The sequence below is a fragment of the Peromyscus leucopus genome, chromosome 1 (assembly GCF_004664715.2).
Source record: "Peromyscus leucopus breed LL Stock chromosome 1, UCI_PerLeu_2.1, whole genome shotgun sequence".
NCBI lineage: Eukaryota > Metazoa > Chordata > Mammalia > Rodentia > Cricetidae > Peromyscus > Peromyscus leucopus.
Genome location: NC_051063.1, coordinates 80,376,985 through 80,389,060, shown reverse-complemented (window position 1 = coordinate 80,389,060; position 12,076 = coordinate 80,376,985). Strand labels below are relative to the sequence as shown.

Genomic DNA, 12,076 nt, shown 5'->3' with positions numbered 1-12,076 from the left:
AGAAGCCACTGGACATTTTCTCATTGACAAAGAAACAGTTACATCTTAATTCAGTGATCCAGTCTTACTTACCATGGGTGCCCCGCTGTGGGAATGCCCTCCAATTACATGCTTGTCACATTCACCTGCAGCAAGATGACCAGAGTCACCTAGGCTCCTCTTCTGCCCTCTGCTTCCTTCAGTGCCCCTGCCAGGTTTTTGTTCTGCATCAAATACTGAGCTGGGCATATCCTCATGCTCATGTACCCACTGGCTTATAGGGTGAGAACTACTTCATCTCAGATGCCTTGGATAAAAGATTCAAGATCCACAAGGATCTTGACAGATTGTCAATTAGCTGAAGTAGAGGAGATGAATTTGAATGGGACTTAAAGCGAGGGCTGAGGTTTAAGAAGTGAATGCAAAGTATGGATAAGAAGAGCTGCACAGTTGCTTCTTTTCTGAGGAAAAAATGCAATAAGACAAGCATGCAAACATGCAGCACAGGGAACAAAATCTGAGAGAAGCCATGCAAAAACAGTACTTTTTAAGGAGGTTATCTTTCACCAGCATGTGTTTAATATTTTTGTAATATGATACAAGTTCTGTAGTTTGATAAATAAATAATCTCTCCAACTGAAATAGAAACAAATTGGGTTTATTCCTTGTACCTAGCCAAAGCTAAGGGCAGCTTCCTGGTTGGTCACCAGCCTCTAGATGAAGACGTACAGTTGATGACATTGGTTTGAATCACAATTTGCCGTGTTCTAGATCAGACCCTCCATTCAGCTTTTCCTTCCAGTCGAATGTAATTTATTTTCCTCTGCCCTCCTGTAAGAATTGTTCTGAAAATGATCCCGGACAGCTGGCTTAAGTGAATATAAGATTCTGGCATTCATGAGGTGCTCTCCTAAGTGATCCACCTGCATAAGCACATTTAGTCTTCATCCCAATCCTGGGAGCATGGAGTTTTATCAGCCCCATCTTTCATGTGAGGGGTTGAGATTCAGAATGGGATGAGAGGATTCAGCAAGACCACCAAGGTCATCAGAGCTTTTTGGGTTACCGGCTTAGGCAGGCCTATTCTCAAAGGTTGCTTCTTAGCCTCACCCTTTCAGATGAGACCAGCACAGTTAGTGAGCTCAGACTGGCTATTGTGGAGAAGTCACCCCCAAACAAACGTGGTTACTTATGGCCACGCCTTGGGCTTTGACCTGAAAACTACATTCTGTCCAAGCAGGGTACTCTAACAAGGTCTACTTCTAGCAAATTTTTCCACCAGGCAAATTCCTCTTGCTTAATAAAAGAGCTTACTGTGAAAGCTCAAAACCCAGCAGCAATTAATTATTGACAGAGCATGTGAATTAGAGATAAAAAGAAGTCATTCTTTCTCCACGCAAGTGATAGTAAATAAATTTAATTACGGTAGGAGAGGCTAAGGGATCTTCGTCTGTATTAAGTTTTATTAGCTGAGACATTTAAAAGCATGTCATCATAACAAAGAGGTCTTGTGTAATCCTGAATGTACCACTTTAGTACAGGGCTTGGAAGTGAATGGATTTAACGGAGCACCTGGTGGCAGATGGCCCCCTGTACCATCAGTTATTGAACATCTTTATCCTCAATTAGCACTGGTCTACTTTTGCCTACAGCGAACTGACTGCATAATAAGATCCCAAGCCTCATTTTTAATCACTGGCTGGCCCTCTGTGTTGGGCTGGGGGTAGCAGCATCAAATTGCCTGCCTGAAGGAAAATGTGAATGGAGGGGTGGAGATGGATGGTGCTTTTTTGTCAAGATGACCAGTAGACAAAAACTGTGGTGTGGGGTCTGTGTTAGTTGGCAGCTTCCTGTTGCTTTAAAAAAAAATGAAAATTAAAAAAAAAACAAAACAACAACAACAAAAAAAAAAAAAAAAAACACCTAGGACAATCAACTTAGAAGAAAGATTTACCATGGCTTTTGGCTTCAGAGATTGCAATCCATGGTTGCTTTGCCTCATTGGTTTTGGGTCTATGGCAACATAGTTTACCATAGAGGGCATATACGGTGGAGGAAGCCTGTTCACCTCTTGGCCAAGATGTAAAAGTGAGAAAAGGAGAGAGGAGGTGCCAGGGTCTTAGTATGCCCTTTATTTAACAAATGTTTGTTCATTTTATATGCTGGTGTGCTTTTGCTTACATGTATGTTTGTGCACCATGTGCATGTCTGGTGCCTGCACATGTCAGAAGAGGGTGTTGGATCTCCTGGAACTGGAGTTACAGATCATTGTGAGCCACCATGTGGGTGCTGGGAAGCAAATTAAGTCCTCTGCGAGAACAGCCAGTGCTTTTAAACACTGAGCCTGCCTGGCAGCCCCTTAATCTGCCCTTTCAAAGCATGACTCCAAAGACCTAAATTCCTCTCCTGTGCTCCACCCTTAGAGACTCCACCACCCTACCCAGGCTGGACACAAAGCCTTTAACATATGGCTTTGGGGGTATTAAAGATCCCAGCTAGAGCAGGCTCTGTGAGTAGTTTACAAGGCCAACTTAGAAGCAAAGAAAGAAGAAAATTGTGTGTCTTGTACCCAGCCTGTGCTTGTATTCTATGTGTTACTTTGTTCTCAAATGAACTTAAGGTGAGTATTAGGACTTTATAATGAAGATGTCATGGCCCAGGGATGTGCTTAAGTTTTCTGAGGACATAAAGTTTGTCTGATGTCTGTCCATTCTTTATCCCTGGGCTTCGGTTTCATCATTTATATAGCAATGTTTTTGGATTAAGCTGGGGTCCAGAAAAACTCCTGAAAAAGTAAAATAACGCGTATTTCAGTTTCTGTGGGCTGCGTACCTGCTGCACCAACTCCACTTGCTGTTTATTGTACAGAAGCAGCACACACACAATGTGTAAGTGAGTAAGTGTGGCCCTGTCCCAATGAAGGTTTATTTACAAGCACTGAAACTTCAATTCTGCATAATTTTCATGTATCACACAATGCTACTATTACTGTCATTTGGATTTTTTCCCATAACCATTTAAAGATTACAAATCCTTCTTAACTCTGACTCATACACAAACAGGAGGCAGTGAGAATTTGCCAACCCTGGACTAGATAATCTTTGAGGTCTTGTTGAGCTCAAACATTTCCTGAAAGCTACTACAACAATAATAAAACCCTTAATTTGTTAAGCTCATGCACACATGAGATTCCATGCTAAATGCTTTTCAAACATTATCTCCCTAATCCTCACACTACAGTGTGAAGTTGGTGCTGTCATTACCTCCGTTTCAGAGATTATAAAACTAATATATAAAGAAATTAAGTGCACATCTAGGTTAAATACAACTGGTAAGAGGTAGAAAGGCAGTTAAAAGCCAGGGATACAAGACTTCTGAGGAATAATGCGTAAGCTTTATGCTGCCTTTTCTGATAATTGCATAGTCAAGCCGACAGTTGGGACATAAGGATAAAGAAAACTTACCGGTGCTTATCTGTTCCATTTGGTGGCTCCTACCTTGGTTATGTGTTGCATTTGTGCAAAGATAGTCAAATACCTTGGGTATAGTAATAATCACTGTATTTCTCCTTTCTTTATTCTTCTAGAAATGTGATGCCCAAGACATTGGATGGACAGATAACCATGGAGAAGACCCCAAGTTACTTTGTGACAAATGAGGCTCCCAAGCGTATTCACTCTATGGCCAAGGACATCAAACTCATTGTGGTGGTACGAAACCCCGTGACCAGGGCCATTTCTGACTATACCCAGACGCTCTCAAAGAAGCCAGAGATCCCTACCTTTGAGGTGCTGGCCTTCAAAAACCGGACCCTGGGGCTGATTGACGCCTCGTGGAGTGCCATTCGCATAGGGATCTATGCTCTGCACCTGGAGAACTGGCTGCAGTACTTTCCCCTCTCACAGATCCTGTTTGTCAGTGGTGAGCGACTCATAGTGGACCCTGCAGGGGAGATGGCCAAAGTACAGGATTTCCTAGGCCTCAAGCGCGTTGTGACTGAGAAGCACTTTTACTTCAACAAAACCAAGGGATTCCCCTGCCTGAAGAAGCCAGAAGACAGCAGTGCCCCAAGATGTTTGGGCAAGAGCAAGGGTCGGACTCATCCCCGCATTGACCCAGACGTCATCCACAGACTTCGGAAGTTCTACAAACCCTTCAACATGATGTTTTATCAAATGACTGGTCAAGATTTTCAGTGGGAACAGGAAGAGGGTGATAAGTGAGGCTGGCAGTGTGGAGGGAAGGCTAATGAATATAGCAAGGATACTCTTTACCAGAGTCCCAAATCCCACAGGTCCTGAAGCTTCAGCCATGCTGGAGTGCCAAGTAGATTGCCAACCTCATCCAGTCAGATTACCTCCAATGTTGTGGGCTTAGACAAAGGTATAGATCTCATGGCATCCCTGTGAAGGAACCAACTGTATCTGGTTGACCAGGTGGCTACCAGAATCCACGACAAATACTTATCTTCTACTAGTTAATAGAGTCTGAAGACAGGATAAACATCTTCCAGTGCCACAGACATATGCTATGATGTTGATGAGTGGCAAAAAGAAAGAAGAAAGGAAAGGAAAGGAAAGGAAAGGAAAGGAAAGGAAAGGAAAGGAAAGGAAAGGAAAGGAAAGTAGGTAGATAAATGTACTTTGCAGGAGCCCTTACTTAGTCTTGGAAGTCTGGATTCTAGCCTTATGTTTAGTCCCTGGTATGTAAACTTCTGCTCTGGCATCTCTCCAGAATGCCATTTGTGAATGAGAGCTCCAAGACTCCCAGGGAGCCATATCCTCCCTCCAAGGCCTGTCTAGCCTTCCCATCAAAGGCCTCATCCCACAACCCTTTGACTTCCTCCCTCCCCACAATATGAAGGCAAAGGCATGCACGTATGTTCCTCACCAAAAAATAGCCTACACCCTTGGAGCCTTCTATCTGAGAGCCATCCAAGATGGGTCTCTTCCTTTTTGAGTGTTCTAAATTATGGAGAACCTTAGCACACATCCTCACATTGGAATCTGGCCCCCATGAATGCTTCTAGAACAGGGAGACAGCAGCTATGATTTGAGCCCTGAGGCTGGCAAAGGTGAATGCTTGTAACTGAGGGTATAAGGGAAAACTGAGTCCTCTAAGTGGGAGGGCCCCTTACCTAAAGATTCTCTTCCCTAAGGATCTTGGTCCTGAGGCATGCTCTAGGGATAGGCTCTGCTCTAGAGACAAAGACCATAGCTTGCTTGTTAGTTATTCTGAGTAACCCTTCTAGATGCAGAGAGGAAGGGAGCACTCAATGTTTTTCTATTTGTCTCACTATTGCCCCCCTCAGGGTCGCCTCATGGTTCATTTTCTCTACTCAGAGATGGCATCTATTGGGCCATTGGCAAGAAAGTTGATTTGCAGTGTGAAGTGGGTGGGGGAGGGCAAGGACTGTCTGCAGACATCCTCTTCAAGGGCTGCCAAATAAAGTGTCCCTTCCCATTAGTATGGTTCAATTAAAACACAGCATTTGACATAAAGCACTTGTTCGCACATCTCCAAAGCCAGGAATTATAGTAAAATTGGAAATTTGTATGACTGGGGAGAGTTGAATCTGTTCAGCTGTTATTAAACTGTCATTTCTCCCACTAAATGGAAACTGTGTTGTTATAAAGCTTAATGCAACCTGATTGATGGGTTTGGATGGTCTATTTGTGTTGGTCACTTCTTCCCCATCACGACCCCTACACTGGAATGTAGAGAATGGCCTGATTCAGGATGAGCGGGGAGACCAGGTTCCTGAGTCTTTGGGGGGTTCTGTATGCAGGGTAGGGTGTTTCTTCAGTGACACAAACACGATGGCTGGGGAAAGAGATACTCATTTTTCATCATCCCGTGAGTGATGGACTGATAAACCAGATTCAAAAACAGTTGCACATATGATATTTTTTTCCAGATAAGAAAAGTTGAGCTGAAGGCAGCAGATATGCCAAAGTAAACAAAGATACAGATCAAAATACAAGTGCTCACATTTTTAAAAGAGGGAGATGCACACATGTAGAGAAGGTGGACTTCATGGAGCTGATGTGGGGCTTCCTCTGTGAGCAGAACAAAGCAGGGGTGAGTTTAGCCCTCCCAAATCACTTGTAGATTTTGTATACAATGTATGCCCAGTCCAAGCATAGTGGAAGACACCTTAACTGTAGCAGTGGAGGCTGAGGCAGCCTCAGGGCTTTGAGGCCAACCTATGTCACACAGTGAGACATTGGCTGAAAATAAGTAAATAGATAAATGGAAGGGAAGGGGAAAGAGGAGGGGAGGTAGAGAAGGGAAGGAGGGGAGAGAGAACTGAAGAGGAAGGGAGGGAAGAGGGAAGGGAGGGAGGAAGGAAAAGAAGGAAGGAAGGAAGGAAGGAAGGAAGGAAGGAAGGAAGGAAGGAAGGAAGGAAGGAAGAGTCAGATGGACATTGCTTCCTGAGCTCTAGACTGGATCTGGTTGCATTGGTCCTTTCAGAGATCTTCTTAAGGAAACTGGGATTTGGAACTGGAGGGAAGTCTTATGTTTCTTTTTGTTGTCACCCCCATTCATGATTTTGAGACTTGACTTCCAAGGAAAGTGTTCCCAGGGGTTTTGAGCCCTTCAAGGAAGGATACATCATCCTTGCAGAAATGCTTTTTGTTTGAGATTTCAGTGGCAGCTAGGTTATGGTGACATCATAACTCTGCCAAAGGACAATGTGTCTTGTTCTAGAATACCTCTGAAGACATTCTTCTACAGGCTAAGGATGGCCATTTTCATCCTGTGCTCCTGTCTCATTCTGGATGGACACATCCTGATTAAGCTCTTTAGTCTCCTCAGTCTGCCTGTCCTCATAAGCTCATAAAATTCACACTTAAAGTGATGCTCCCAAACGACAGAGCTTCTAAGTTTGTGTCCTTACATAAATATGCCATATAAAGATGACAAACTCATTTTAATATGGTTAGCAAAAGGTAAATAAACCATTTTCCTTTGTGAAATAAAAGTCTGGAAACCCCTCCCTCATAAGTCATTTATATACCATTCTGTATAAAAAAAAAAAAAGGCAGAAGTCTAAGCCTCAAGAGCAAGAGGTTTAACAAAACAAAACTTCCATTTGGCAATATATCTGAAGAGTGCTGATCCTGGAAAAAAAAATGCAAACCTTAAACAAGGTCTGGTTTCTTCACTGGCTACTACTATTCCTTTGACTTTCTGACTCAGAGTGAATGGCTGAGTCTTGTCCCTTAGTGTGACGGCTTGATAAAGGAATCATTATCTATCCAGAAAAGCTAAGCCAAATTGTCAACATAGAGTCAGGTTAATAATACTTCTGCCCCATTTAAATGTGAGCAAGGCAACTCCCAGGGAGACTGAATTTGGTATTTGATTTCAATTAGCAAGGCATAAATTATATTTAATGCTCTGCTCCCCTCCCTTCCTTGGAATGGATGATTCATGGCTATTGCATGTAGTTCTAAATGAGAAAAGAATTCATCCTTTTGAATACTGTAGTGTATGCTACTGTGTTCATTTCAGATAGAAAGTATCTTGGTACACCTGAAAGATACAAAAAGTCTTGACACTGCAACTTAAGTTTGCCAGCTCAGAGTTCAACACACACACACACACACACACACACACACACACACACACACACAAATTACTTAGTGGACACATATATCTTTAGCTTGTGAATGGATACCATTATGTCAATGGAGGTATAGATGTTTATGGGGTCCTCTGCAAGCTTAAGGAGTATCTTCAACTCACTTCTGCAGATGAATGTGGCTGCTCATTCCTATAATATTAGGAATCCCTATCTGAGCCTTCCTTTTCTGAGTTTCCAACTCCTGTTCCCTCGGAGTCTTGACTTCCTGGACCTCTCCCATTACTCCACCCTGTTATTTCCCAAGGCAAGCTTCTCCACTGCCTCGATGCTATCAGAACGGGTTGCTAGCTGGCTCTTATCCCTGCCTATATCTGTGAATTCTACAAAAGGAACTACCAATCGGACTTATCTTCAATTTTTATATCCATAACAGAAGTATATTTAATCCTTACCTGGGTACTACCCAAGGTTTCCATGGAGATGAAAATGACTTAATAGATAGGGAGGCATTTGAAAGGAATAAAATGCTTCATTGACAGGAAGGATGCTGATGACAATGATGATAATGATGTTGGTGATGCTGGTGCTACAAACTAAAGATGAAGATGATGGTGGTGATGGGGATGAGGATGACAATCACTAAAACGATGAAGGATGAGGAGGAAGAAGGGGTTAGTTTCACAATACCCTTTCCAGAACAATGTATCTTTATGGTGTTCTAAAATGGTGTTGTTAGGTAATTAATTCTACTGTTTTACTCACATTGAATAATCATGAAAATGCTGAGGGAAAGTGAAGCACAATTGATTTGCATAAAGCTCAGGACAGGAAATGTTTTAAAAAGCTCCCTATAAACAGAACTGAGATGGCTGGAATTCACACATTCATATGCAAAACCTTCTCCCCCTCTACCCTTAGGGAATTTCACCTTACTCTTTCTAGCCTTTCTTCCCCTTGTTCCATATCAAAGGCTTTTTTAAGATTTTACATGGATCCAGGATTCATCAGTGCAGGATAAGCTTCCAAGTCATGAGCTCCTAAATTCTACATGATCGAGCAAGTTGGTTGAGAACCTGGGTGCAAGATTAAGAGCAGCTGTTGTGTGTTTTAGGGTGAGGACAGATGAGGTCATACGTCTGCTTTCTCAGAAATGGGGAATTATCGTTTCCAGGTAAGAGGTACAGGGGATCACATCTTAAAAATCATGACATAAGATGCGGTAATAAGATATGGCCTATGACATCCAAAGAGGAGATACAGAAGAAACGATTGGGTGTCTACAGTGGGAAATGTGCAGGAGTCCCTGGATGCAGGAAAACAGCAGGGCTGTAGATTCATCATGTTTCCTTTACTCTATCACTCCACACACATCTACAGAGTGATCACATGGCAACAAAAAGAAACAGAGTGGGGGTGGGAGAGGTTTGGGAGATAACTCAGGTTAAAGTCACCAACTGCTCTTCCAGAGGACCCTGGGTCGATTCCCAATATCCATATTGGGGCTCACAACCACCTGTAACTCCAGTTCTGAGGGCTTCGATGTCCTCTTCTGTTTTCCATGGGCACTGCATGTATGTGGTGCCCAGGCACACATGCAGGGGGAACACCCATAAAGCTAGAATAAAATAATAATAAAAACATTTTTAAAAGCAATATGGGGAAGAGTAAAGCTGTGTTCCCTTGACAAGAGTCCTAGCCAGGGAGGGAGGCTGACAGAGGAATACAGAGAGGAAAACATTTACACTGTCAGGGTGCACAAACAGTGCAGTGGGGACATGGAATGGGAGAGAGTCAACACGAGCAACTCAGGCATTGAGAAGCACCCTCTGGCGTTTTCCTTGTCCCAAATCGTAAGACTGTTATACTCCAGAGTTATATCACAGTACAAAGTGGCATATGCTAATGAAATAAAATGTAAATATGTACATAACTCAGTAATTAAGAAAGGCTATTAGGCAAAGATTTGGGATAAAAAGGGAAATGTTCACAAGGACTTTATAATCAAGGAAAATCATTCTCCGGAAGGAAAAAAAAAATGCTGTTTTCCCACCAGGACGTTAATAAGCAACACAAATCTGTCTGGAGACCTTTCACCTTTCCTGTTTCCTTGACATGGTCCAAGGCCAAGGTTACAAGATGACTCTCTTCCCTGAGCAGTTTTATTTCACTGATCTAAATACCAAGAAGGAAACATCACACTAATAGGAATTCACTGTCTGAAAGTGTGCTGAAATCTATACATGGTTGAACTTAAAGCAGGCACAGTCACTGTTATGGTTTGGATGTGAAATGTTCCTCTAGAGGGATCTGTTTATGGCTTAGTCCTGAGTGCAGTGTTTAGAGGTAGGGCTTGAGAGGTAATGGATAATGAGAACTTTGAATTAATTGATGAATTCAATTCATTGATAAATTCCTAATTGAATGCTATTATCGGCAATTATGGGAAACCAGAAAGTGGGACCTGGTTGAGCACACCTCTTCCTCTCTTGCTTATCACCTACCATGAAGTACGGAGCTTTCCCTAACCATGCCTTTCTACCATGCTGCTTCTGCTTTGCCAGAGGCCTAACGGCATAGAGCCAGCTGACCATGGCTTGAGACTCACAATGACTCTGTCCACTCTTAGTTGATTCAGGTGTTCTGTCACAGCAATGGAGTAATGACTAATACACTCACTATATCAGAAAAGGGTCTCTAGAGGAAGAGACCAAGAGAATGGATATATATTACAAAATATATTGAGTAGACTGGCTTTCACAGTGCAAACTGGTGAGTCCATCAGATGGTCTCCTGTCTGTTAGAGTGGCTGAAAAAATGGCTAAGTCCATGATGCTGTATGCCTCAACAGTCAAAGGTGTCAAAGGCCCAGAGTATTCCTGGAGAACTACTGGTCTTCAGTCCCTGTTGGAAGGCTGGGGAAGCTGGGTTCTGCTGTTAGTGCTAAGAATGACAGCAGCAGAGTAGAAGCACTCACAAGCACGGAGATGAGGCAGGCAGGCCCAAAACAATGGCTTTTTTCTTCAGGCTTTCTTGTCTGGCTGGGCTGCTGACAAGAAGTGTGTCTGAGCTGATTTCATATCCAATCAAGAAGGCAAGGAAGATTAACTACCATGCTTGCATATTTTCAGATACGTTATCCTGTAACTTACAGATGACCATCAAGCTTCACAACTGTTTTGTTTGTTGGTTTGTTGGTTTAACTTAAAATTATTCTTTAAAAGCAGAGATTGTGCAGACTTGAGAATTTCAGGAATGTCCTCAAGCTTCCACAGTGATACAAAGCCTGAAAGTTGTATGACACTAACAATGAACCAAAGTACAAATATCACCAAAATATAACTTGGTGAACCAAAGGATCTATTGGAGCTGCTTACAGGAATGTGGGTGAGGAGTACTGATAGGAGGGGAAATGATTCAAAGACAGTTGCAGCAGCAAAAGCCCATCTCAACATGTCTCTTCCAGGCAGCTCTGCTGACTTGAACCTAACCTATTCTTGATAGTACAACTTCTCTGAGATTGACTCTCAGCAGTCCTTATTACTTAAAGTTTGGGGAGGGGAAGGGCCTGATATGTCTGGTTAGTTCTGTGGACTTCCTAAAGCTTTTGAGTTGTTTACTTCCTGAATTTTAACAAGTTTCTCTGTAGGGTAGAATGCTTCAGAACAGTGGTTCTCAACCTTCCCTTGAATATAGTTCCTCATGTTGTGGTGAATCACACTCATACAATTATTTTTGTTGCTACTTCATAATTGTAATTTTGGAACTGTTATAAATTTCATAATGTAAATATTTTTGGAGATAGAGGTTTGCCAAAGGGGTAGGAACCCACAGGTTGAAAACTACTGCTTTAGAACATCCTGCATCTTAAAAAGCTCTCTTGCAAGGTGAATGATTTTTATCTTGGAGGAAATTGCTACACAATGCTGAAACAAAACGAGAACACAGGTTGTGGCTCCAAGTAGAGCAGGAAATGAAGTTCTAGGAAGAGTTGGTGCTGATCCAGAGGTGGAAGGGATAAATAGAAAGGATCTTGGACACTTGATGGGAAGACCCCTTCTCTAACAAAATCAAAAGTAGGAAGCATCCCAGTTTACCTATCTTGAAACCACTTCTTCAATACTTTCCACTTCTCTCCTATCAGAGGTGCAGGAAATGAAACATCCCAACAGATTAATTTCTGTAATGGATTTTCTACAAATGCTATGAAGGGGGCTTTCTTAATGGCCGTGGTCTACCATGCTTGCCTCACTGATGTGAAATCCACAAACTTTTAATGATCTACTCAAAGTCATCAGGTACTGTGGAGGTGCTAACAATGCTGGGAACCTTCCTATGCAGCTGTCTGGCCAGTGCATAAACCTTTCTACTGCTCTTTGCCATCTCTACACTCACTATGACCAAGATAGCTTTACCTCTGAAATGCAGGGATGGTTCAATACACACAAAATCACATGATCATTTCAATGGGTGCAGGAACAGCCATTGTTAATAGATTGATGTCTCAAA

General features: G+C 42.5%; 1 protein-coding gene across 1 annotated transcript in view; it reads left to right on the top strand.

Annotated features, from left to right (window-relative positions):
• The window catches only part of Hs3st4 (heparan sulfate-glucosamine 3-sulfotransferase 4), a 411,743-nt gene extending 406,104 nt beyond the window's left edge, over nt 1-5,639 (top strand). Inside the window, 1 exon segment of the mRNA XM_028867896.2 lies at nt 3,566-5,639. Within this exon segment, the coding sequence (XP_028723729.1) occupies nt 3,566-4,202 (637 nt within the window). The 3' untranslated portion in view covers nt 4,203-5,639.
• The last annotated feature ends 6,437 nt before the right edge of the window (nt 5,640-12,076 follow it).